Consider the following 25,418-nt stretch of genomic DNA (forward strand, 5'->3'; position numbering starts at 1 on the left):
TACTAAAAGGAGGATAAAGCAGTGCAGTTATATTCAGTTATTCAGATCATCAATAATAAAGTTGCATATATGTACTACATATTTATGCAAACTGAGTACTGGGTAGAATAGTGTCGCGGTTTGAAAAGTGGATTCTCAGTATTTTGCGATAAGATAACTTTTTCAAGAATCTAAAGCTCTGTGGACATTTGGACGAGGCTTAGGCAAGACAGTTCACATCCGTCTAATTGATCTGCCCTTATAGATCTATTTGAATATACTAAAAATGAGTCAGTCTTAGCTCCAAGTTGTTCGAGCAACGATCAGCTGTTTGAAAAAATCGAAATGCGCACGGGTACATTTGTTTGCGGACAGATAACATAACATATCGGCAAAACACTTATAAAGATTAGTTTGTTTGTGTTATTATCAGGGCCAAAGAGTCGCAAGTATACAAGTCATGCCAATAAGTCTAATGCAATGGGTAGTATACTGTAGATTTGGAGATATACATATGTAAGAGAGTAATATAATGTTCTTATGAATAAGGTTCGTGCGGCATACATTTCAGCTGTGAATTTTTATCGGATTTTTTGTTCTTTAACTTATAGTAAATGTTTACAAAATGATTATTGTTTTTTGTTTTTTTTTTTTTTTGTTTTTGTTCTCTTGCGAAGCTGTTATGGCGCTCTCTTTTAAAGTTTGTGCGCTGTTATCATCCAATTTGGCAACAAAGTTCTTGCAGGCCTTTGCAATAGCTGGCTAATGGAACTACGGGTCGGTGAGAGATCAGTTCAGCTTTGGCAGTAAACGACATAAGTTCCAAAAAGCAAAATGTTGACAGTACGTAGCGGTCTATCTATAATTCAAGCGCAAAAAATGGCTCTCTCTGTCCGCTGTCCGCTGGTAAATATATAGTATACATATAGATCTGATATCACAGTGATATACGTTTTTGAATCTCTTGCAGCGTTGGCAGACCACAGCAGCTGTAGCAGAGCCCAGAAATGATGAAGAGTGGCTACAAGCTCGTCCCTTTGAGCAGATTCCTAGTACAACTTTTCTGTCGACTGTGCGGAATTTTATGCCTGGAGGAAAATATAGCAAACTGGACATGGCGGAATTGTTCATGGCCTTCCGCGGCGACTATGGAGACATATTCTATTTACCAGGTATCCTGGGAGGTACGTCATTCCTGATAACTAACAATCCCAAGGACTTCGAGGTCGTGTTCCGGAACGAGGGCGTATGGCCCAATCGACCTGGCAGCGACACTCTTAGCTATCATCGGCAGACTCATGGAAAGGATTTCTTCCAGGGAGTAGAGGGAGTTGTACCTACACAAGGAAAAACCTGGGGCGACTTTCGATCGGCTGTAAATCCTGTCCTCATGCAGCCGAAGAACGTGCGGCTTTACTATAAGAAGATGTCCCAAGTGAACCAGGAGTTTGTGCAACGGTGCGTATGACTGAAAACAAATTCGAGTCTATGTTCAATGGTCTTCTCCATTCGCAGTATTAAAACAATCCGTGACGTCGACACCCAGGAAGTTCCTGATGATTTCATAAGCATTATAAACCGGTGGACCCTCGAATCAGTCTCTGTGGTGGCTCTGGACAAGCAGTTGGGACTGCTCAAAGAGTCGGGCGATAACGGCCAGGCTGTGTTACTTTTCAAGTACCTGGACGATTTTTTCGATCTATCAGCCGATCTGGAGTTGAAGCCCTCTGCCTGGCGTTACTTTAAAACACCCAAGCTAATGAAGCTAATGAAGGTCCTAGATGGCCTTCAAGAAATAACTTCAGCGTATGTAGATGAAGCTATAGAGCGTCTAGAGAAGGAGGCCAAGGAAGGAGTTGTCCGTCCTGAGAACGAGCAGAGTGTACTGGAAAAGCTGCTCAAGGTCGACAAGAAGGTGGCGACGGTTATGGCCATGGACATGCTAATGGCCGGAGTGGATACCGTAAGTAGTCTGTTGATCTCATACTTACCCTTATTTCATACATCCTTTTTTTCCAGACCTCAAGTACATTTACAGCGGCCTTGCTGTGCCTTGCCAAGAATCCAGAGAAGCAGGCTTTACTCCGAGAGGAGGTGATGAAGGTTCTACCCGAGAAGGACTCCGAGTTCACTGAGGCATCGATGAAGAACGTTCCCTATCTACGTGCCTGCATCAAGGAGTCACAACGGATTTATCCTCTGGCCCTTGGCAATGGCCGAGTTCTCAATCGGGACAGCGTTTTGAGCGGATACCAAGTGCCAGCTGGTACCTGTGTGTCAATGGTTCCCCTGAGCTTGCTATCAAGCGAGGAGCACTTCCCCAAGGCTGCTGAGTTCCTGCCAGAACGTTGGATTCGTAACGCCACAGACTCCACCGGGCAATGCCCGGCAAATGACTTGAAGCTGAAGAATCCATTCGTGTTCTTGCCCTTCGGATTTGGACCCCGGATGTGCGTGGGAAAGCGCATCGTGGACATGGAGCTAGAGCTGGGCATCGCTCGACTCATTCGGAACTTCAGCATCGAGTTCAATCATCCCACGGAGAAAGCTTTCCGCTCCTCCCTGATCAGTTTGCCCAACATACCGCTTAAGTTTAAGTTCACCGACTTGCCCAATTGATGCATTCTTTGTAAACCCTGTTCTAAAAGAGTACAGGATTAAACTAGATTCGTGTACATGTAACTGTGTAAATAAACGTATAAACAGTTGATATGTTAGATAATTTGGAAAAAATCGGACCATTATTATAGCTTCTCTGCTTCGTCTCGCTATCTAAGACCAGTGGCGCCACATGGTGGAGTGAGCGAGATATAAAGGAAGGGAGCTGGAATTATTTGTCATTAGTGAAAGAATGATAAAGGAGTGCATTTATATATTATATAATTAATCAATCATAAAATTGCATATATGTATGTATGCGAACTGAGTACTGGGTAGAATAGTATCGCGGTTTGAAATGTAGATTCTCAGTATTTTGCGATAAGATACGTTTTTCAAGAATCTTAAGTTCTATGTACATTTGGACGATTAGGCTAATGCTAAGTCATAGACAGACATAGAACAAGACAATGTAATAAAATTGACTCAGTCTTCGCTTCGAGTTGCTCGGATCACAATGACTAGAAGAGAATGCATTTAAGAATGTTTGAAATATGGTTTCCATTTCTTTGGGTGCAGATAACAAAATATAATGATAAAACACTTATAAAGATTAGTTTATTTGTGTTATTATCAGGGCCAAAGAGTCTCATGTCTACAAGCTATGCCAAGCTGATGAAATGGGTATAGCCAGAAGCAAAAAAATATTGAAATTGTTCATTATCTTCGAAGTTTTTTTGGAATTTGTTTATGTCAATTGAGGTAGCATGAAAATGTACGCCTATTCGCCAGCTATTGTATATTATTACGCTATTCATATTAATAATTTGTTTTCATCAAACCAATTCTCAATAGTCTCACTATTCTCTATTTACGCTCACACATTTTTAAATTAATGCCAATGACATTGACCAATTCAACGAGTATATGCTTGAGTGAACCGCTTAGGGTACTATTAGAGTATATTGTAGTTTTCGAGATGATGCTGTTATGAATAAGGATCCGTGCGGCATACATTTCAGCTGTTAAACTTGATCAAAAGTATAGCTTAAATATTAGCTTAAGGATCATATTATCTATCTATATCTATCTATCTATAAATGCTAAAATATTAAATAGTAGCAGTGTTTACACTGCCCATGCGCTTACTCATTTTCTGTCTTTTTCTCACACGCTTTTCGTCGTGCAATGTGCGCTCTCTGGCGGAGGAGAGCCATACTGACAGAGTAGCGACTGCGATTTATAGCGTTCCCCTTCGTTTTTAAATTCGAAATAGTTTTTTTGGTTGCAATTATTTCATAGCAATTTTTAGCAAAGGGATTAATTATAGCATATTCTAATCAATGCGATTGCTTTTTAAGACTTTAAAAATTTCTTAAAATATTGAGACAGTAACTGACTTAAGAGATATACCAAAGTCGAGGCCATAGCATTCAGTCGTAATTTTTGTTCTTCAAATTATAGTGAATGTTTACAAAATGTTTTTTGTTTTGGTTCTCTTGCAAACCTGTTTTGGCGATCTCTCTTTTTAAGTTTGTGCGCTGTTATCATCCAATTTAGCAGCCAAGCTCTCGCAGGCCTTTGGAATAGCTGGCTAATGGAACGACCGGTCAGAGACAGATCAGTTTAGCTTTGGCAGCGAACGACATAGGTTCCAAAAAGCAAAATGTTGAAAGTGCGCAGTGGTCTATCTATAATTCAGGCGCAAAAATCGGCTCTCTCTGTCAGCTGTCCGCTGGTAAATACACATATACATATATCGCTGACGTCACCAGGAAATTACAATTCGAATCTTCTATAGCGTTGGCAGACCACAGCAGCTGTAGCAGAGCCCAGAAATGATGAAGAGTGGCTACAAGCTCGTCCCTTTAAGCAGATTCCTAGTACAGCTTTTCTGTCTACTGTTCGGAATTTTATGCCTGGAGGAAAATATAGAAAATTGGACATTGTGGAATTGTTCAAGGCATTGCAAGACGACCATGGAGACATATACTATTTACCAGGTATCCTGGGAGGCCCGTCATTTCTGACGACTCACAATCCCAAGGACTTTGAGGTCGTGTTCCGGAACGAAGGCGTATGGCCCAATCGACCTGGCAGCGATACTCTTCGCTATCATAGGCAGACTCATAGGAAGGATTTCTTCCAAGGAGTCGAGGGAGTTATACCTACACAAGGAAAAACATGGAGCGACTTTCGATCCACTGTAAATCCTGTCCTCATGCAGCCGAAAAACGTGCGGCTTTACTATAAGAAGATGTCCCAAGTGAACCAGGAGTTTGTGCAACGGTGCGTATGACTGAAAACAAATTCGAGTCTATGTTCAATGGTCTTCTCCATTCGCAGTATTAAAACAATCCGTGACGTCGACACCCAGGAAGTTCCTGATGATTTCATAAGCATTATAAACCGGTGGACCCTCGAATCAGTCTCTGTGGTGGCTCTGGACAAGCAGTTGGGACTGCTCAAAGAGTCGGACGATAACGGCCAGGCTGTGTTACTTTTCAAGCACCTGGACGATTTTTTCGAGCTATCAGCCGATCTAGAGATAAAGCCCTCCATCTGGCGTTACGTTAAAACACCCAAGCTGATGAAACTAATGAAGGCACTGGACGGCGTTCAAGAAGTAACCTTAGCGTATGTAGATGAAGCTATAGAGCGTCTAGAGAAGGAGGCCAAGGAAGGAGTTGTCCGTCCTGAGAACGAGCAGAGTGTACTGGAAAAGCTGCTCAAGGTCGACAAGAAGGTGGCGACGGTTATGGCCATGGACATGCTAATGGCTGGAGTGGATACCGTAAGTAGTCTGTTGATCTCATACTTACCCTTATTTCATACATCCTTTTTTTCCAGACCTCAAGTACATTTACAGCGGCCTTGCTGTGCCTTGCCAAGAATCCAGAGAAGCAGGCTTTACTCCGAGAGGAGGTGATGAAGGTTCTACCCGAGAAGGACTCCGAGTTCACTGAGGCATCGATGAAGAACGTTCCCTATCTACGTGCCTGCATCAAGGAGTCACAACGGTTGTACCCACTGGTCATCGGAAATATCCGAGTTCTCAATCGGGACAGTGTTTTAAGTGGATTCCAAGTGCCTGCTGGCACCTTTATCTCGATGGTTCCTACATCTTTGCTCTCAAGCGAGGAGCACTTCCTCAAAGCTAATGAGTTCCTGCCAGAACGTTGGATTCGTAGCGCCACAGACTCCACCGGGGAATGCCCGGCAAATGACTTGAAGCTGAAGAATCCATTCGTGTTCTTGCCCTTCGGATTTGGACCCCGGATGTGCGTGGGAAAGCGCATCGTGGACATGGAGCTAGAGCTGGGCATCGCTCGACTCATTCGGAACTTCAGCATCGAGTTCAATCATCCCACGGAGAAAGCTTTCCGCTCCTCCCTGATCAGTTTGCCCAACATACCTCTAAAGTTTAAGTTCACCGACTTTCCCAATTGAGGCATTGTTATGCGTTGCTTTGGTCTTGAATTTATTCCGATTATATTCCTTGTGATAAGATAAGATTTGCTGTCGTTTGAACTTGTTTGTGAAGTGTTTTGGTTGGAAAAAGAGGAGGTAAGACAGCAAGTCCAGGGCTGCAATGAATCCAATTATGAAGAGCCGTCCCAGATATGCCAGACCCGACCCTACCGATGGCTAGCCTAAGGGGGAATGAAACAAGCTGGTTGGTTTGTCTATACATTTAAAGCTATTTCATTTCCAGTTTAATACACACTCAAATATATTTATGATCTATATATGTAGGTAGACATTCTAGACACTCAATACGGTATATGGTACATTTGTGGTAAACATTTTACAACAGTTTTACAGTTAAACAGCTCTTGGATTCTGGTTATACTCGTAATGGAGGCAGGGTCACGTACTGCCATCAATTGGATGTCGATTCGCACGATGCTCTTTTGGCCAATTTCAACAATAAAATAGTTAGTTAGTTAGCTTTACTGGCCAAATGCTTGTAGAGAGTAAATATTCAATGGAAAATCCTTATTTTCTTTCTTAGTTTCTTAGTGTTTTTTTTTCTTCAAGGTAGACATAAAGATATATTTGTGATTTTTGTTTTCTTTTTATCATATTTTGTTCGATTTTTACTTTGGTTTGGTCCAAATGGATATTGAAACTTTAACAGATTGGTTCTCTTGGTTTTTGTTTAACTTTTTGTTTTTAACGAATATGTAAGTTACTATAAACATTTTCTAGAAGTTTTGGAAAGTTTTTTATAATTTATTATTTGTAATTTTCCCTTTTGTTTATTGCACTTTACGTTAGACATTTATGAGCTGAATCTAAGGAAAGTTCACACGTTTTTATCTATATTTGTATTGTATATAAAATAAATTGGAAATCAGTCCTAAATTATGGATATGAAAAGGTTCTCCTTCGACTTGCATTGGAACGTTTTTTACTATATCATTTCCAGTGCCCCTTTGTTCAGTATTCAAAAAATATCATCACCTTTCGCCAGCCCCTACCAGAACGAAACTACCCCCCCCTGAAACACACATTCATATGTACATATGCTGTATTGTTCGCAAACTGAATTTTTATGTTTATATTTTAATGCGCAATCGATACGCAAAAATATACACAATAAAAGCATCAGCAGGAGGAAAGCCTGATATGTGGGTGTGGCAATGAAATCGAGCAACAAGAAAACGAAAAAGAAAAGGAAAACGGAGCCAGACTTAAATCCTGCTGAGCCACATACATATGAGTATAGTATATGTGATGTGGTGTCTGTTGCTCTTGTGGCTGTTGCCTGCTGTTTCTGTCTCTGTTTGTGGTGCGTGCCGGGGCAATAAAATCTAATTTGATGCAGGCTCCTCACATCTCCCCCTCCACACAGACAGACACTCCTCTTATACGCACACACACACAGACATACACGCCTCTTATACGCACACACAGCAGCAGAGGGGGAAAAAATGTGGAACTTTTTTCCATGACTCGTTTGAAACACAAACAGAACAGAACGGAATATAAAAAAAACGTTGCATAGTTCTAGGCTTCAGAACAAAACCCACAAAATGCGGGCGGGACGGAAGTGGTTACAACTCCCTGTTTGGAGGGGTTAACAGCCACTACCCCCCCCTCCACTGGCCCAAACCAACTCTTTTCACCACAGAGCCGTTTAAGCGGGCGGCTTAGCGCCCCCAAAAGGCGTAGATAAAAGGCGGCAACAACATAACATGCAATAAAAATGTGCCAAAGAAGGACCCTAAGGGCCCTTCTTCGTTTGGCCTTCTCCCAGGCTGTCTGCCGGCAGCCAAGGCATCGCTTAGCTCTTCCTGTCGAGTGTGTGTTGTGTGTACGAGATGTTAATTACTTTTTTGGCTGCACGGCCGTGTATGGGTACGTGCATATTCTAGCCGGGGAAAACTCAATTTGGCTGCTTTAAGCTGACCTTTGGCTATGGGGGGTCTTGACTTGACCCGCTTTGCATAGACAGGCGCCAAGGTACGAGCACTCGTATAAGCCACCATAAATTTGAAACGACAAGGACATTAGACGAAGCTTCCTTTTTTTTGTTGTTGCTATGCAAAACAGGCAAATCAATTGTCGCGTCGCCTGCCACTGACAGCCGTCGAGGGACAGGAGCCCAGGGCAGAGGCAGGGATTGGGGCAGGGGCAGGGACTGGGGCAGGGACAGGGTACGGCCAACAAATTGCGATTGCATGTGGCGGCTTTTTGGCGGATTTTAAACATGTCTGCTTTGGTTTGTGTGAAGGGCTTAAAATTGCTACCGACTAATTTCAGGCAAAGTCGATCGATGCTTCATTAAATATAAAATCATAAGCTCCGCAGAAGCCCCAGAGCACACATAAATCAAAAACGTTTATTGATGTGTACGCCCCACAGCTGCGTATACTTGATGACATAAAAGGACAGGCCGGTAAAAGGATGGGACGGGACGGGATGGGATGGGATGGCAAGATGGAAGGCCAATCCAGCCAGCAGAGTGTATACATACAAGTGACATCATTTCTCTGGACAACATTAAAGGAAATACATTAACTAATATGAAAACGGCAGAAAGGACCGACACCGACACCGACACCAACTAAGGCTAAGGCTAAGGGTCGAAATGGAGACGCTGCACCATCAATTATGAGGCGTGACCATAAACAGGAATACTTATTGTTACGGCAACTCAAGCTCGAAGGAATATATGCAAATGTCTAGTCACTATCCGGTGTTCTGTGTTCAGTGTTCTGTATTCGGGCATTGGGGGTATTCGGCATTTAGTATTTCAGTATTCGCTATGGACTATAAACCTGCTCAATATTTGCGGCCAAAGCTTGGCGTGCCCGGATTGAGCACGCGACAATAATGCGAGGTGGTCACGCAATACGTATCCTCCCCATCGTCATCCTGGTGCTGGAGCTGCTGGTGGTGGTGGTGGTGTTGCTGCTGCTGCTGCTGCTGTTGCCGGCGGCGCATTGATAACGGTCATTGGCGCTGCTGGGCGTTGTTGATGTACTCGTTGTGCTTTAGCACCTGAAAACAAAACGAAAATACCGATTTAAGCACATATAGCGGCTTTTCGCGATGTCGATTGCTCCTTACCAGGTCGGCCACAATGGGCTCCTCGATCTCCAGGCCCTGCAGCGTTTGCTCGCGGCTCAAATGCAGCTCGTAGGAATCTGTGGGCGTGACAAACACCACGCGATGTTTGCGTGTCTGCAGTATATTGGCAATGACCAGCTGGCGGGTAAGAGCGGGAGTTGCGGTGAGTGGTTGCAGTGGCTGTCCACTTCTGATTGACTCCGACTTGACTCACCTTATGCTTGTATTTGTTGAGGCTGTCACGTGCCTTGACAATCAATAGACTCTCGTCTGTCTCCAGCTTAAAGGACACCACGAAAGCGTGCGGAACCCAGAGGCTGGCCAATGGGGCGAGCATTTTTGGCACCAGCTGCAGCGAAATCGTCGGCGCTCCATCGCCCGATTGCATTTTGTGGGTGGGCTGCAATACACGGAATGACAGTGGTTAGTGTTTTCAATGGCCCGTAGTTCGGCCCACGCTGCGTATGCGCGACGTGACGGGGCGCTGCCTGGTACTCGTAGATTGGTTTTCTGGTTGCCACTCCGCAAAAGCCACAAATGGAAAGGACACACACCAACAGACCAACAGACAGACAGACAGACCGACACACAGATACAGAATGCGGCAGACGCATACACAAGTAGCCGCCACCCAGGACAGGCAGTAAAATGTCCTTGCAACACAAACAGACGGACGTTTGGAGGGACAGACGGGCTGTCGACCGACGATGAAATAAAAGGCCAGGGTTGCTGCTTCTGTGGCCCCGCCACGTGGCATATGAATTACAACTAATTGAAAGCATAACTCAGCCGTAATGAGCTAACGGCATCGCCTGGCTGCACATCCGCCCCAAGGCTCTCCTTAAAGTCCTTTAAAATATCGCACATACGCCAGCGACTTGTTGAGCGTACCCCCCGCAGTACCGTTTTATTCTCATTAACTGAGCAGCGCCGTAAGCGGCTCTAAGCTGCTGACCAGTCCTCCCGCTCTCTGTATACAAAGGCAGGCAGAGCACACGGACAAACGGATGAACAGAGGGGACAGAGAGACGGTCATGCCTAAGTAGCCGGAGACATTGTGCGAAGAGAGAAATGAAAAATGTAGCCCAAGGCATTGAGCCGACAACGAAAGCGAAAAGGAAAACGAAAACGAAGGCGAAGAAGGAGAAGGAGAAGCAGACGCAAGACAAAAGCAACAGTGAGAAAAAAAAGAGGAAGAGAGGAAGAAGGACGGCAGGCATTGACAATTGTGGGTCTGCTGCTGATTAGAACTTTAAGCTTTTGAGTAAAAAAAAAAAAGAAAAAAGTTTTGTGGCGTGGCTCTTGCACTCTCTGGGAACAGCTAGCAGCTGTTGACATTGAATTTACCACCACAGCCACCCCCGCTCTCCCTGTCTCTGTCTCTCTCTCAACAGTATAGCTTTGTTAGTGTTAGTGTTAGTGCTCGTGTTCGTGTCCCTGCCTGTCTGTGCGTGTGTGCGTTCATGCATGCTCTTGTAAAATCTTTTGATTTGATTTGCGGATTTCGGCACGTCGCCGCTTTTGTCCTGTTTCCGTTTTGGCTTCTCTGCTTTTTAGTTTACTCGTTTTAATTTCTTGTTTGTTTTTACTTATTACAATTTACTTAGGATCCTATCCCCGCTTCCCCCTCCACCAAAAGTTAATTCAAATTCAAAGTCGCCTTCGTTGCTGCCTTTGCATAAATTTGCAAAAGGCTTTTCCGAGGGCTTGCACGGTCCTGATGATGTGATTGTGAAATTGAATTTTTAGTATGCTCTTGTACAGGACAGACTACTGTAGTACTTGTACTATTTTTGGCATCTCCAGCGACAAAGTTTCAAGAGTGCCTGGGACCGACCTTGCAGCAGGATCTCTGGGAATGAGTTTTCAATTTCCCAAGAAAGCAAGACACTGAAACACTTCAATAGCCACTTAAACACAAGTTTCGTATAGTTGGTTCATGCTCTGCAGCTTGAACTTTTATTTATGGAGCTGATTATGCAAATCCCAATCGATTTGCAGGCCCCCTTAGAGAAGAGTATCCCAAATATGTATATACTTGACTCCCACTCGTATCCGTACATCAACAGGCCATTCCCGTGTTTTAGTGGCCTTAAGGATGCCGACGGCACAGGCACAAGCTGGTAGTGTGGAACAATTTAATCAAGTGAACGGACGATTTGTGGCTAACACCCCACGACCGACCACGACCACGACCACGACCACAAAGAGGCGCGAGGGGGCGGGCGGAATGTGTCTTTAGAATGGCGGCGACAGGAAATGCACGAACTGAACGGAAACAGAGCGTAGGAAGTGCCACGACGACGATGCCTGGGCGGCAAGTGGAAAACTTTCGTGTTTACCCCCTAAAGCATCTATCACGTTCGGCGTCCCGTATACCTCGTATACTTATGTATGTCTGTATATCTGTATGCATCTGTGGTCGGGTGGCATGCAAATGCAAGGAGACAGGCAGCCAGGCAGCTAGGCAGCCAGGCAAAAGCCATTCACACCCCACCAAACGGACATTTGATGCACTTGAAAGCCTTTCGCTGCTCCTGCTGTCCCTGCTCCTGTGCTGAATATTCACCAACAAGTCAGCTGTCAGAGACTGGGGGCTTAGAGTGGGGTCTGACAAGTAAACACGCCCACAAGCCCTACTAGGAGTGGGCGGCGCACTGTGAGTGAATGAAACCCAAAAGGTGGGCGGAAAAGATGAGCGAGGAATAGAGAAACCAGCGTGGGTGGACCCTACTCCACGGACAGGATTCAGGTAAAGTGTAGCCGGGACTAGAGAGAAACATGCTAACAAGGAAAATTATGCAAATCAAATTATTTGTTGACAATGTTAAGGCTGCTGCTGGCTGGCTGGCGAACAAGGGGCCACCCGTGACAGGCGGCTCTGCGATAAGGAGGTGTGGCAGGGGCAGACATAGTGCTCAGGCAGCGAGACCTGCTGCCAGGAAGCCCAGCCTAACGTCAATAATGTGAAGAGGAAATGTGTCAAAGGCAGGATGGTGACTGGTACTCCGCCGTGTAACTGGGGACTGGGTACTGGGATGGAGTGCGCACAAGGGCAACGCAATCAGAATCAGAATCAACTTTGCAGATCGATAAAAACCCATTTCCAGGCAACTAGAAGCCCCCGCTCATCGATGACGAGTGCAATCAATTACAAGATTTCCCACATGGCCGCCCAACCCGACGCTCCTCGCTTACCATCATGTCCTCGGGTATGTAGAAATCGGATACGGCAGCCGCCAAGTAGAGCACGGCACGTTCCTCGAACGCAGCCAGGCACTCGCAGGCGGCCCGCAACAGCCACATGTAGTCGACGACGCTGGTGAAGTTCACATACAAAATCATCTGGGTCTCCCGGGCAATCTTGTATTTGGCCAGCACCGGTGCGAACACATCCACCGAGTCCGGCTTGATGGCTATCGTCGAGCTCTGGCTGTTGTCCGCTATGTCCAGCATATCGAAGAACTGCTGCCCCGTGAAGTGGCGCGTGAAGGGCTCCAGCGATTTGTGGCGATGCATAAAGATCACGGCATAGTCATGGTCAAGAAAGTATTCCGCCGAGGCAGAGCCCCGAGTGCCGGCACTAAAATTGTCCACAAATCGCACCGTATTGTGCTCCAAAGGTACTGTAGTTCCACCAGACTGGAAAGGAAGAGAACAAAGAGATGAATATTATGGAATTGGATTTACTTTCAGATGCAGTCGAAGATCTAAATGGCATTAAAAGAGAGTTAGTGCTCAGGGACACACTTTTGTGCACCTAAGCTGTTTCCTAAGAAAATCAATCTCCTCTCCTTTGAGCGGAAATCTTTCCCTATCCCAGCAGACCTTCACGTTTAATATTTCAGTTTATTTATCCTCAGTCAGAAATCCAATACCTGTCATATCCAATGTCTTATCTTTAGGTTCCGAGCCCCCATTAGGAAAGCTTAACCGTTGCCGTTGCCGTTGCCATCCCAGAGGTCAGGTCGGAGGCTTAACCCCACTAATTAATGTGGACTTGGCTGTCAGGGGGTGTGTGGGGGGACTGGGGCCCACTTACCGTGACGAGAACAATGCGATTTTGGATCTTGTTGTGGCGTTCGCAGAACTCTTTCAGCAGCGACCGATTGTCCTCGAAGTCTGCGGGCGGCAGATGTGTGTTGTAGAAGTCCTCCCAGTGCGTCATTTTTGTGTTGTTTTGTGTGACGCTGTGCTTCCACTTGCCTCTTGTTAAAGTCCCCTGTTAATTGGCCGCGATTGCTGAGGGGGCGGAACGGAAGGAAGGAAGCGCACGGGAAAAACTGGAAGCTCGAAAATAACGAAAATTTTTCAGCCGGAAACTATGCAATGTTGGTTGTCGTCTTTAATTAATAAACAGCGTCGCGTCGCAAGGCAACAAGCGGGAACGGAACTTTGGACGAAACGAACACAGATTGAAGACGAAATTAATTAGATTCGCTTAAAGCCACGCAAATAAATTAATACCAGCACGCACTGCACGCTCTCGTACTATTTTAATTGATTAATTTGCACTTTAAACGGCGTTGACGCTGGCGAAACAGAGGGGCACGTTGGGGCATTCACTGGCTTTCTTATCAATGAAACTGGACAGGCAATGCGCGCGATGCAAAGACGAACGAAAAGCTCTCCGGCTAACAAGCTGGCGCTGCGGTGTGTGGCTGTTGTTTCCTTGTCCGCGGCCCGAGAAAGATTGGGGGCGGCAAGGCCGACTCGGCGAGTGTTCTGTGAGAATCGGAGAACGGCGAACGAGGACGAGCGAGGACGAACACGGACGTGGACACGCGCACTCTAATTCGGCAAGAATCCAGAGTGTGTTTTTCGTATTCGTTGGCCAGGCACGAGGATTTTGGCCAGGTTCAAAGTGCAAAATACAAAACCGAAATGTGGAATGCGGAACAGCTGATGCCCCCAGTACTGTGCAAGTCACGAGCGAGTGGGCTGTCGGAACTAGTTCTCTAAATGATCCAAACTTGTTGCTTGCCAGAAATTTTTTGCTGCACCAGGAAACTTTTTATTTATTGGAATATTTAAACTTAGGGTTAATTTTACTATTTTTATGCATATTTATGTGAAAATCAATAAATCATCACAACTTTCAGCACAATGAACTAGTTCGCAAGCCGAAAACTCGATCGAGCTGAAGTTGGTTGCGCTGCTCAGTGTTGGCAAACACTTTTCTGCGCGCCTAGTTTGAATTCCAATTCAAATTTAAAAAATTTACTGAATTTTTGGTTTACATTCGTTTGAATGCAATAGACAGCATTCAAATCGTTGGTTTATTATGAAATACAAATGTCGCTTCGATACATACAAGTTACAAAAGTACAAAAGAATCTCTATAACAATATCACAAAAACTTACAAGCTAATTGGCTTTGTCAACCCCGCGCTACACAACAGTGAGTGCCAGCTGAGGTGACCTTTAGTACTGCGATTAGAGTGTGCGATGTGGTTAATTGGGAAGTGGAATGCATTTCAAATTGCGGTCTCCGACAGGTGAATTTGAATGGAACCGGACCGCGTAGTGAGCGTAAATTTATGGCATTCATTACACAATTGCACTCACTTGGATGCACATGCCGGCGGCCGCTAGCTGCCGCTGGCTGCCGGTTCATCGGTGTTCTGCCCAGTGCATTTTAAATTGAACTTAAGCCTAATTGAATGTTTCTCAGCCCACACCAAACCAGATCAGACGGACTACGCACGCGTCGTTGTCGGCGTTGTGGTCGGTGCATACACATGATAATCAACATCATCGATGCCGTCGCCCTCCTCCTCCAGGTCGCGATTGACCAGTCGCTCCCGCATTCCGTAGCGTTGCCTATGGGGACGACAAATTAGAAATTAGCACTTTCCAAAATTAGGATAATTATGACTTACTCCAGATGTGAACGCCATATGACCAGACCGGCGTACAGGCACACGGAGACCAAGGCCAAGACCACCACAACGATGCCCAGCAGCATGTGACTCTCGCTGATGGCATCGGCCTCTACGTCCACGGGCGTCATCTCGATATTCTCCGCCGTGAAGGTCTCGGTGTCGGTGGCAAGAACTCCGTGACCCTTGAAGCGTTCCTCCAGCTCCTCGCTGGCCGCCGGTCGGCTCTCCTCCTCGCTCTCCTCCGCATCGCCCGACTCGAGTATCTCCACGTCGTACTTGTAGTTCCGGGCCAGCACCAGGTTGGTGGCCGAGTTCAACTGATCCTCGTCGCGGTGGGGATAGGAATTCGCCGTCAGCTCCGACGAGCCCGAGTCCGCATCCGAGTCGACAGACTGCAACGGAAACACAAATTGTTTAAATGTCAGGGACGGATACAGGGACACCCGCTTAAAGTTAGTCACGTAGTTACAGGGGAAACCGTTAACGTTAACGCTAACGGATACTCGCACTCGTATTTGTACAACTCGTCATCAGTCATCGGGCCTGGGCCTGTGCCTGGGGCTGGGGGCATTCAACAAATAAACGGGCCGGCCCCATCGATGCGGCTCTTGTTGTCGGGCTTTGCGTAATTGATTTTCACGCGGCACGTGATTCTATGCCAATTTGTATGGTCCGACCAAGTTTCTAACTTTCTGTGGGTGTCGGCCTAGCTGTGGGGGCGTGTTCGGGTCGGTTTTATGTATTCAATTTTGAGATCATCTCTATAGAATTTCGTGCAATAGTTTGCTATATTTTGAGCAAATATTATCCCAGGAAATCGGAGCCCTCGCTGACTCAGCAGCTACAAATGTTCAAATGTTCAGGAAGCCAAATTCTTTATGGGTTATTAATCATCAGGTTGAGGCCAACACCTCGTCAGTGCTCAAATTACGTAGAGAACCCGCAGGTGATAAGGGTTGAGAAATTTGTTGTGTTTTTAGCTTACAGTTTTTTGGGGATTTATTTACGTAAACAGTAAATAATCCTTGTTATCAGAGAGGTCGCATAAAAAGTGGATATCTGTAAAAACTGTTTACCATTTTTGACTCTCAAACCCTACACTCAGAGAAAATGAAGAACCCTGAGGATCGAATAGTTATACCAATAGATTTGCAAAGAGGGGGCAAAATGGTAAAGGAGAAAGTGTTTTCACTTACATTGGCATAAATAAGAAAATATTTGATTTCAATATATTTTATATTTTCAATAAATATATTTCATATTTAAATTAAATATTTTCCCCACAAATTTGAAACATTATATTTATTTTAAAGTATTTTATATTTAGATTAAATATTTGCCATATTTAAAAGAATTTTAGATACATTTATGCCTCAGGAACAAATCATTAGAATCCAACAACAAAATACACAGTCTTTGGCGAGGCGCAGAAGTCAATCCCAAGAAACCAAAAACAATACTTTGTTTACTTTAAATCCAAGTAAATTTCATTTAATTTCCCTTTAATTTAAATATATATGTGTTGACTCTAATTGTTCTCTCAGTGCAAAAACTGTTGGTATCTCTGATCCCTTTCCATCTCTAATGAATGAAATTGTAGTACACTACTAATCACTCTCATTCTGAATCGCCTCCTATTTGTTATATAACTACGAGTATGTAAATACAGAGCAAGATCTCTGTTTACCAATGCTGACTTCTAATGATCACTCTCCCTGTCTGCCTGTCACTCAAACCCCCCACAGATGGCTGGCCTTGATGGCTTGAAGGGGTCGCTGGGTGAACTCTGTAATTGGCAGTAACAACATTTTACGACTACGTGACTTGCCTCTGTCTCTGGCACAAGCACAGGGATCAGACTTTATCTCGTTTCGTGTAATTGTCCGATTTGTTTACAGCTAACGACGACCATAATAATATGAATAAAAGATGGCTAGCACGAGCATCGAGATGCGAGATCAGCGATAAGCGATCTCGAAATCCGATCAAAACGCGTCGTCTTGGGAAACACCCTGGGGAACAGCGGCATTCAAACGTCAGACTTTGAGGAATTACCTAGAACTTCAATCGGATTGTGGCTCTGACTCATCAAAAAGCGGGCTTATTGGGAAAGGGAGTTACGTTTGTTGTCTCGTTCAATTCGAGGCCCAGTTTGATGGAATTTCGTGACTAATCCGCTGGAAAGCCTCATCAGCGTTTGGTTGGTGGATTGCTGCGGGTTTCTTTAATTTTATGCAAATGTTCGGCCACTGAAAGTTTGGTTGCGGTTTTGCATTTAATCAAAGTGAAAATAAATAAACAGTTTGTGCAGAGCGTAAATTTCCGGTTCTGTATAAAAATAAGCCAACATCTGAGCCTGGGCACAGAACCCGATTCAACGTCGGATCGTATTTCATTGGCATGGGCTCTCGGGGTCGTTACTTAATGCCTCAGTGCGTCAGTCATGTCAGGTTGGGTTCGGGGCTCTTGTCGTCGTCCCCTGGCCCAGTTACCCGGCACCTCAGGCCCCTGTCATCGGGAGGGGACTACCACTTAACTTACCTCCTCACCAGCAGCAGCAGCAGCAGCTCTGACAGATGTTTTATTTCTGGGTTCCGATCCACTCAAATCACTGAGCTCCGAGTCAGTGCTGGCCGGGTCCTCTGAGGGCTTGGCATGGGCTAAAAGAGAAAGCAATTAAGCAGAAAACAGATAATGAGTTCCGTGAATTATCGGTGCACAAGTATTTGGTTACAGCTTATCAAAATCGCTGCCGCACTGCTGTTTGTCTTCCCTGAAAAGATCTACCCTACGATCCAAGCAATTCAGAGAAGCTCAAATATTTGGCCAAAGATTTCGCCACTAGCACCTTTTGGTGGCTGGGCCATAAAAATCCAACCAGATATGTATGCCATAGACCCAGACAATCTGAATTGTTTTGCTGCCTGGATTTATCAGTTGACATGAATTTTTGGCTACGCTTTTGGCAAACAAAACGAAAAGCGTGTTGAGGCTAAAAAACCGGCATGTGGAAAGACAAACATATATGCAAATGTACATATATACTGATAGGTATGTTTGTATGTGGCGGCTATGGCAAACCAGTCCCCGTATTATACTATATACTATATAGCACAAACAATCATCGGTATTTCTAATGCCAGTAACGAGCTCCTCCAATGTTAAAGATCCATTTGTTACCAACACAACAGCACAGATATGGCGATATCAGGCAAGTCTTGCATTTCATTGCATTTGGCATTCATAAGCCGCCCAGATTCGATTCGCGACTACGTGACGACAATGGTGGAGGCCTCCGTCCTCCATTTGGTAACTTGAGCCATTGATCCACTTTTTGACATCTGTCAAAGTGTTAAAGCCGGGTAGGAATCGGTTCGCTTATCAGAAAATCCCACCGCAAACATGGGTATATCTGTGTTGCAATCATGTAATCACCACATGTCGAAGTGCCTGGCGAAATCTTATCGAACAGGATGGACATTTTGCCAATCAGGTGCCTCTCTCTTTCCCCCCGCCCCTCTATGTTTTTGCGACTTGCGGCTAGCTGTGGACCTTGATGGCCAATTCATGGCTGCGTCTTGTCGCGACTGCAGGCGGTCCAAATCCCCATCCCCCCGCCCCATTATAAAAGTTGATATTTATGGGCTTCAGGCCAGGCTTACGGGCCCGAACCGGACCCCAAGCCAGCCCCAGGCCAGGCCCAGACCAGGCACTTAACGGCAGACACTTAAGGCAAAGGGTAAACTGTAAAACTGTCTATCCAAGTGGTCGCTCCGGCTCCTCCAGCTGCGCGCGAAACTAGTTTCCAGGTAATGGGCTCGTACTCGTAAACGTACAAGAATCAATATTGAGACGCTGCGTGGATTGCGTGTCTGTTTGCTCTCTATCTATGTATCTTTTCCACAATCTTTGTCATTGCATGGCTCTTCTGGTGGTACTTACAGCAATCTGCCAGCAGCAGCACCAGCAAAAACAGGCTACAGTACGTTATACTTTTGCCGTCAACCATTTCGTTATTTTTTCCCCCCGTAATAGATAATTCTTTTATCAATAAATTTCTTATCACTCGAGCAAATTATTAGCTCTTACGCGCCACTCGACCGTTGGATATTTTAGCCAGATGAATAAGCGTTGGGGTTTTTTCACCGTATCTTATAAAAACGTGTTTTCAAGGCGGAAAGTGTCGTTTTTAGCGTTTGTTCTCGGCGACCGTTTCTTTCAGACTAAAACGAAAACGATCAAACGAAATAAATTAAAATACCTGGAATGACAAACATATTCACAATTCTGTAACGTCCATTTCCCCCAGGGTATGTGTGCATGGAATGGGACTCATTGTTGTCAACCGGTTATGACGACTAATTCTTGGTTATTCTTTCTTCCGTCGAATATTCCCAGCTATATAGATCTCTCAGTTTTGCCCAGATAGTTTTATATGATTGCTGAAACAATTTTGGTTAAGATGAACTACTTTTAAGTACTTGCATGTTTTTTGTTTTGACAAAAACACGGTTTCAACAATAGTCGCAGGTTGTGACGTCAATGTTGCTGGAATTTGCAGACTCATTTCTTGTCAACCAGAGTGTGGTAATTTGTATACCCTATTTCGTGAATATTTTATAAAGATACTGTTTTCCAACCTGCTTTCAAACGTAATTAGTAAAGGCCTTGTCTTAGATTGCATTTTTTTGGTCTATTCATTCATTTGATTAGGTGTTTTTATATAAATCCTGATCCCAGTACCAGTTCTTGGTCACTGTAAGAAGACCACTAATTGCAAAATATCGTTTAAAATAGATACTGACTAGTTTCTGCATTAATTAGAGCTTGGAATGACACACATTTCCGCAATTACATATCATCCATTCCCAGGGTATGTGTGCATGGAATTAGCAACATGTTTGTGTATGGAATGGGACTCATGTTGTTAATCGGGCCATTACCGATAAAAAAAAAACGACGAATTCCTCATATTCTTTCTTCCGTTGAATAATACTATCTATATAGAAAATTAAGCCATGCCCACTCCATTTTATACGATTGGTGAATCTATTTCCTACTTGATTGGCCTATTCGAAATAATTGCATTTATTGGATTTTGTTTAAAAAAGGGGTTTAGGGTGTTAGATCGCGAAAATCTCAAACGAAAGCTCAAAACGTCAAAAGCTCTGAGGCGACTGAGTCATCCAGTACAATACTATCGGCAGAAACCGATCTGGAAGCTGGCGTACAAAAAAGCGGTTAAGTTTACACAGCTAACAGGGAAACGATTTTTCATTATTACTTACTAAAATACTATTTAGGAGTTGTAAAACTCCTTGGGTTTGTGGAACTTACTGGATTAGGGTGGTAGAGAAGAGTCGCAATCCTTTCAACGGCGGTACAAATATAGGACTTTCAATAGATTCGATAAAAAGCATACGAAAACATCACAGCACAGCATGTTTGGATGTTTAGATTCGCACGTAAGGATTTGAAGGGAGATTTAAAACCATAAAAACATGAAAGAAATCTTAGCACACAGGGCCATCCTCTATAATATACAAAGGACCAGTACAAGAGATCAAATCTATACTGCTAGTATAGTAATGTCTCTCTTCCGAAAAATAATTTGTATTAAACGTATTTTCTGCTTTATTTTCTAATTTTTTAAAGAGGCATTCGTGGACGTGCAACGCGATGGCCAGTGTATTTACAAATAGGGGGTCTGAAGGGCCCTTAAGATACCTAACAAACTCTAAACTCAACAATTTGTCTTAACAGTCACTAATCATATATGCCTGATGCATAAATCGTTTTCCAGACACAGGCGATGGTACGGCGATCCCGTCGGCCACGCCACGCACCGATCACGGCGCCAGTCTACGGCCAGTCACCAATATACAGCTTACATGGTAGGCAAAAATATACAACATATATATATGGTGAGGGGCGGTCATGGGCGGCCGGTGAGAGGCGTAGCCGACGGATAACCGCCGAACGTGAACGTCATTGAGTGCATCCCGCTGGGCCAGCAGACTGCTGGATCACAGATGGCCAGGAAACCGACCAGCAGCTCCAGGCCAACGGGACGCACTCGACTAGCGGATAACAAAACTTTCGAGGTAATCAAAAGCGAAAATTCTGTACAAATTTTGGAGTCCTTTGGGTCGAGTTCATGGAAAGTGTCCGTGGGTGTAGTTCAGATCAGGTTAAAGAGAAACTTAAAACTTCTAAGTGGTCTATTGCGAGTAGTGCGCCTAAACAAATTGTTCCCTGACGTTGGCCGAGATCTCCAAGAGCCGCCAGGCGGCCTTGGGGTTGAGTTCTTCTCGGTCGCGGCAGAGCACCCACACGTAGGCCACTCGCATCACCTTCTCGGGATCGCCCTCGACAACTTTGCCCTTCGGGTCCCTCACACACATGATCTGCTGCGCCTGGAACGTGATGATCAGCACGGGTCCCTGGTCCATGACCTTGCCCATGGCCAGGTCAATGTCCTCAATGTCCAGGATCTTGGAGTCTAGGTAAAGGCCAGACTTTTTCGCCTGCGTTATGGGCGTGGCAATGATGTTATACGTGCTCTCAAAGCACCAGTCCTTCAGTATTTCCAGGTCGCCACGCACAATCGCCTCCAGAACGTTGGGAATGATATCAGTTTCACAATCACGCAGAAACTGCTTCTGGTCGAAGGCAGGGTCGATCTTAACCAACTCGGTCATCGTCTCGGACAGCTCCGTTTTGGAGAAGAGACCACCCATCACGTCCGAGACTTTTTCGGTCAGCAGGCGGGAAGCACGGATCATGGGGTTCTCAGACTCCTCGTACTTCATCTTCCAGTCGAGTACTTTGTGCACATAGGCATTGTTGTTCTTGAAGTCCTCCCACGACTGGCTAAACTTTGAGTCCTTGTGCAGTTCCACGCCTGAGAGGTACACCGCTCAATGAATGCTTTCGGTATATGATCCGTGGATCCACTTACCTGTTGCCTCCGTATTCGGCTCAAAAGTACGACTACTTTCGGACATTTCCACTTGAACACGCTTTCGCAACTTCGCTGGTGAACGATACACTCGATTGTCTATGCTCGTGAGGTCCATCTCCTTCTTGATGATTCGCGTCGTATCGGAGATGGCTTGGAAGGCACCCGACTGGCCCAGCTTGCCGCTGGTATCCGAGATCGTATCGCTGACGCCCTTGGCCTTCTTGGAAAGTTCCTCCGAGACCTTTTTGGCCAGGTCCGACTTGGAGGCGTCGTCGATTACGTCGCCCATCTTGTCTTTGAAGGCATCCAGCTGTTCTTTCAGCTTACTCGACGACTTTTGCGCCTCCGACTCGACAATGTTGAACTTTTGCCGCGCCGACTTCAGAGCATCGGACTCTTCCAGCTTCTGTGCCTCCTCCCGAAACTTGCGGATGTTGTCCTTGATCTCCTTGCTCTTGTCCATCTCACTTCGCACATTGTCGATTAATTGCGAAAAGAAGCCGGTCTTGCGTCCAGGCGCACTATAAAAACGAGGCTGCGGAGCGATCGATTCAGGTTTAGTGGAAACCAAATCAATTTCAAACCATAAGCTTACCTGCGGCTGTTGCAGATTCTGCGACGCCTGTTGCCACGTGAAGAGGCAGGCACGATCCCGCGCAAGGGCAGCAAGTCTGAACTGTAATGAGAAGTGGGTTCACGTTAATCAATTCGGCCATTTTAACCTCGAAATGGTCACATGTAACCTGCCCCCTCTGTATGCCGCTACGGGGGCCGAAGATGTATGAACCTACCATGATGACGGGTTTGGTTGCTACAAGGATATTTCGCAGGTCGTTCGATCAGTGATGAAGGCCGGGCAATATCGCGTCAGTGTCTCCAAATTTATGTAATTCTATCAACCACGCACGTATCAGCGACACAGAGTCAGCTGTTTTTGACGAGAAGAGCAGGGCTGGCGGACTTCAGGGCTGGGCACCGATGGCAGTGCGCGCGGAGTTTGAAATAAGTGTGATGCTCAAAAACATAAATATGGTTTGGTTTGTCGAGTAAATGTTCTGTTGGTGTACCCTTTCTTGTTTTTGATTAGTGGATCCCTGCCTAGGTTATATTTAATATTACTGTGTGTTTCATTTTTGAACACCTGGTAACGCCAGCCAGGCACAGAGTGAGAGAGAGAGAGAGATAGAGCATAGAACCGTTACTTGGGGAGATCGCCGCCAATCGCAAGTCCATTTTTTTCTTTGCTTTTGTAATTGGCGCCAGTAGTCTGTCTGCCTGTCTGTCTTCGGGACCAAAGCAAAATACAAATTTTATAGACGCGCCGAATTGACACCGCGCAAACTGAGTTTTTTTTGTACAAATAATTGTTATAACTGAAGAAGTAACGCGTATACTTCAAGAAATTAGGCTTTACTCGGTTTTCGTGAGTGTGAGATTTGGTGCAAAGCGAGAAGCGCAAATTGCGGTAAAAACTTGGACTTTGTCATGTTTCGCAGCAGCCTGGAGGGCAACGCCACAAACGTAAGTGCCGACGGACGCCATTATCTGTTGCCGCTCTCCTTATGCGCCCCCGTCCCTCTGCCTACCGTTGCAGGACAACTATGCGGCGTTCCATAGCAGGGGCGGCCTCAATCTGCTGGGCCTCCAAGACCTGTACTTGGACACGGCATCCACGCTAGGTTCTGGCAGCTCCAGTCTGCCACCGACGCCCAGCGTCTCGTCGGGCACACTGAGTCCCCCCAGCACTCCTCTGACCCCGGAACCCCAGCAATACGGTTCCCAGACTCAGTTCCCCCTGCTGACGGGCAACAGTAACATGAACATGAACATGAACATGGGCCTTCACACCGGCCAGAACATGCTGCTGCACCAGCATTACCAATACCACCTGATCATCCAGCAGCAGCAGCAGCAGTTGGCGCTGGCCAACCATCACTTGGCGCTGGCCGCATCCGCGGCCGCTTCTGGCGTGAACCATCAGCAGAAGGATGAAATAGCGCGCTCCTTGAAAGTATTTGCTCAGCTGACAAGCGGCCCGGCAGGTGAGTAGGAGCAGGAGAGAAGATCGATTTACGAAATGGGAGAAAACAGAACAGAACAGATGCACGTACAGTTATCAAGTTTTCGGGTCAGTGCCCTTGTGTGCATTTTGCATTCTCCAACACTTCCGAAATTAATCAAAACAGACGCGAAAAGACGCCATTTTAAATCAGTAAAATAAAGATTTCATTAAATTTCGCAGAAAATGTGCCCGGCTCCACGCAGGATGTTATGCAGGAGTTTGCGAGCAACGGATACGCCAGTGATGATCTCAATTGCTTTGCTTACAGTCCGGCCCCTTCGCCGGCAAATCAGCTGCACCGCAATTTAGCCGCTGCCGGAGCAGCAGCCAATCATCCACCTCAGGTTGTGCCCGCACCTGCCCCACTGTCCGCACGCTGGCTCCAAAACTATCGCGAGCAGCTGAACAATGTGTGGCGCTCTATGGCCTACATGCCCTGCATTGGCACCAATGCCAATGCGGGACTGCAGGTCCACGCGCAGGCTCAGGCAGCATCAAACAATCTGAGCGCCATGGGACTAGGGCTGCCGTTGCAGCCGGATCATTTCCGACATGGCAGCAATCCAAGTAACAACAACAACAAGATGAACAAGCGCTACAAGCCCAAAGAGGTAGGTGTTACAATTCGAATGCATGGTGCAAGTTCTATTAAGGGCATTTTCTCCCGTGAACAGATCAGCCGCCATTGCGTGTTCTGTGAGAACAACAACGAACCCGAGGCGGTGGTGAACAGTCACTCGGTGCGCGACAATTTCAATCGCGTACTGTGCCCCAAGCTGCGCACCTATGTGTGCCCGATTTGCGGGGCATCGGGCGATTCGGCACACACCATCAAATACTGCCCGAAGAAGCCGATCATAACCATGGAAGATGCCATCAATGCGGAGTCATTCCGCCTGGCAAAAAGCAGCTACTACAAGCAGCAGATGAAGGTTTAGAAAAAGTCTAGCCGAAGAACCCACACGGAACTCTGGCAGTTTTAAGCTGCGCGTATATAGCTTTATATATATGCGATTTCGGTTCCTGAGCTAGATACTAGATATTAGCGCCTGGCGCGTTCGATTTTATTGTTTCTTAAACTAGTCTGCGGCTAAGAGTGTAGTCAGTGACTGATTACTCAAATCAAATCAAAATTTTTTCTCATATCGGAACCATTTTTTTACATCATAAATCAATGTTTCTACAAACCAAATAATTAACTAATAATTAGGAATACTCACAACATCGTTATACTTGTTAAATCGTGCGTGCCGATAGAAACATCTCACAAAATGAAATTTGAAAATAGTTTGTTTACGAAATTTCGGCAACATTTTCACAAATTTTGTGCAGCAAGAGGCAAATAGCGAAA

At 45.6% G+C, this 25,418-nt stretch overlaps 6 protein-coding genes across 6 annotated transcripts; 3 read left to right on the forward strand and 3 right to left on the reverse strand.

Annotated features, from left to right (window-relative positions):
* Positions 1-798: 798 nt before the first annotated feature.
* Positions 799-2,687, forward strand: LOC6588198 (probable cytochrome P450 12a4, mitochondrial). Its single transcript, XM_002012815.2, has 4 exons — positions 799-885; positions 950-1,437; positions 1,495-1,942; positions 1,999-2,687. The coding sequence occupies exons 1-4, from the start codon at positions 814-816 to the stop codon at positions 2,596-2,598; spliced, it is 1,608 nt and encodes a 535-aa protein (XP_002012851.2). The 5' UTR covers positions 799-813; the 3' UTR covers positions 2,599-2,687.
* A 1,541-nt stretch (positions 2,688-4,228) lies between these two features.
* On the forward strand, positions 4,229-6,108 carry LOC6588191 (probable cytochrome P450 12a4, mitochondrial). The gene is made up of 4 exons (XM_002012816.2): positions 4,229-4,315; positions 4,379-4,866; positions 4,924-5,371; positions 5,428-6,108. The coding sequence occupies exons 1-4, from the start codon at positions 4,244-4,246 to the stop codon at positions 6,025-6,027; spliced, it is 1,608 nt and encodes a 535-aa protein (XP_002012852.1). The 5' UTR covers positions 4,229-4,243; the 3' UTR covers positions 6,028-6,108.
* A 2,677-nt stretch (positions 6,109-8,785) lies between these two features.
* LOC6588107 (phosphopantothenate--cysteine ligase) lies at positions 8,786-14,183 on the reverse strand. The gene is made up of 5 exons (XM_002012817.2): positions 13,199-14,183; positions 12,355-12,798; positions 9,371-9,556; positions 9,157-9,294; positions 8,786-9,087 (listed from the first exon to the last, which is right to left on the reverse strand). The coding sequence occupies exons 1-5, from the start codon at positions 13,322-13,324 to the stop codon at positions 9,040-9,042; spliced, it is 942 nt and encodes a 313-aa protein (XP_002012853.1). The 5' UTR covers positions 13,325-14,183; the 3' UTR covers positions 8,786-9,039.
* Positions 14,184-14,384: 201 nt separating this feature from the next.
* On the reverse strand, positions 14,385-19,240 carry LOC6588138. Its single transcript, XM_026995072.1, has 4 exons — positions 18,984-19,240; positions 17,583-17,701; positions 15,039-15,433; positions 14,385-14,979 (listed from the first exon to the last, which is right to left on the reverse strand). Exons 1-4 carry the CDS (start codon positions 19,048-19,050, stop codon positions 14,856-14,858), a joined length of 705 nt encoding a protein of 234 aa, XP_026850873.1. The 5' UTR covers positions 19,051-19,240; the 3' UTR covers positions 14,385-14,855.
* Positions 19,241-20,651: 1,411 nt separating this feature from the next.
* On the reverse strand, positions 20,652-23,038 carry LOC6588114 (mitochondrial import inner membrane translocase subunit TIM44). The gene is made up of 4 exons (XM_026987502.1): positions 22,797-23,038; positions 22,601-22,681; positions 22,003-22,540; positions 20,652-21,945 (listed from the first exon to the last, which is right to left on the reverse strand). The coding sequence occupies exons 1-4, from the start codon at positions 22,797-22,799 to the stop codon at positions 21,281-21,283; spliced, it is 1,287 nt and encodes a 428-aa protein (XP_026843303.1). The 5' UTR covers positions 22,800-23,038; the 3' UTR covers positions 20,652-21,280.
* Positions 23,039-23,312: 274 nt separating this feature from the next.
* Positions 23,313-25,329, forward strand: LOC6588106 (protein nanos). The gene is made up of 4 exons (XM_026987509.1): positions 23,313-23,526; positions 23,600-24,047; positions 24,248-24,678; positions 24,742-25,329. Exons 1-4 carry the CDS (start codon positions 23,491-23,493, stop codon positions 25,003-25,005), a joined length of 1,179 nt encoding a protein of 392 aa, XP_026843310.1. The 5' UTR covers positions 23,313-23,490; the 3' UTR covers positions 25,006-25,329.
* Positions 25,330-25,418: the final 89 nt, after the last annotated feature.

The sequence above is a fragment of the Drosophila persimilis genome, unplaced genomic scaffold (genome assembly GCF_003286085.1).
Source record: "Drosophila persimilis strain 14011-0111.01,24,50 unplaced genomic scaffold, DperRS2 tig00000000-arrow-pilon, whole genome shotgun sequence".
Classification (NCBI taxonomy): Eukaryota; Metazoa; Arthropoda; class Insecta; order Diptera; family Drosophilidae; genus Drosophila; species Drosophila persimilis.

Coding starts and splice junctions, on each gene's coding strand:
- LOC6588198 (XM_002012815.2), top strand. CDS start 814: ATGTTGACAGTACGTAGCGGTCTATCTATAATTCAAGCGCAAAAAATG. Junction 886..949: donor TCTCTGTCCGCTGTCCGCTG/GTAAATATATAG, acceptor AATCTCTTGCAG/CGTTGGCAGACCACAGCAGC. Junction 1,943..1,998: donor TAATGGCCGGAGTGGATACC/GTAAGTAGTCTG, acceptor CTTTTTTTCCAG/ACCTCAAGTACATTTACAGC.
- LOC6588191 (XM_002012816.2), top strand. CDS start 4,244: ATGTTGAAAGTGCGCAGTGGTCTATCTATAATTCAGGCGCAAAAATCG. Junction 4,316..4,378: donor TCTCTGTCAGCTGTCCGCTG/GTAAATACACAT, acceptor AATCTTCTATAG/CGTTGGCAGACCACAGCAGC. Junction 5,372..5,427: donor TAATGGCTGGAGTGGATACC/GTAAGTAGTCTG, acceptor CTTTTTTTCCAG/ACCTCAAGTACATTTACAGC.
- LOC6588107 (XM_002012817.2), bottom strand. CDS start 13,324: ATGACGCACTGGGAGGACTTCTACAACACACATCTGCCGCCCGCAGAC. Junction 9,557..12,354: donor ACATACCCGAGGACATGATG/GTAAGCGAGGAG, acceptor CGTGTATTGCAG/CCCACCCACAAAATGCAATC. Junction 9,088..9,156: donor AGCCCATTGTGGCCGACCTG/GTAAGGAGCAAT, acceptor TTTTGTTTTCAG/GTGCTAAAGCACAACGAGTA.
- LOC6588138 (XM_026995072.1), bottom strand. CDS start 19,050: ATGGTTGACGGCAAAAGTATAACGTACTGTAGCCTGTTTTTGCTGGTG. Junction 17,702..18,983: donor GCTGCTGCTGGCAGATTGCT/GTAAGTACCACC, acceptor TTTCTCTTTTAG/CCCATGCCAAGCCCTCAGAG. Junction 15,434..17,582: donor CTGCTGCTGCTGGTGAGGAG/GTAAGTTAAGTG, acceptor TTTCCGTTGCAG/TCTGTCGACTCGGATGCGGA.
- LOC6588114 (XM_026987502.1), bottom strand. Junction 22,541..22,600: donor AGAATCTGCAACAGCCGCAG/GTAAGCTTATGG, acceptor ATCGCTCCGCAG/CCTCGTTTTTATAGTGCGCC. Junction 21,946..22,002: donor GCCGAATACGGAGGCAACAG/GTAAGTGGATCC, acceptor TGTACCTCTCAG/GCGTGGAACTGCACAAGGAC.
- LOC6588106 (XM_026987509.1), top strand. CDS start 23,491: ATGTTTCGCAGCAGCCTGGAGGGCAACGCCACAAAC. Junction 24,048..24,247: donor GCTGACAAGCGGCCCGGCAG/GTGAGTAGGAGC, acceptor TAAATTTCGCAG/AAAATGTGCCCGGCTCCACG. Junction 24,679..24,741: donor AGCGCTACAAGCCCAAAGAG/GTAGGTGTTACA, acceptor TCCCGTGAACAG/ATCAGCCGCCATTGCGTGTT.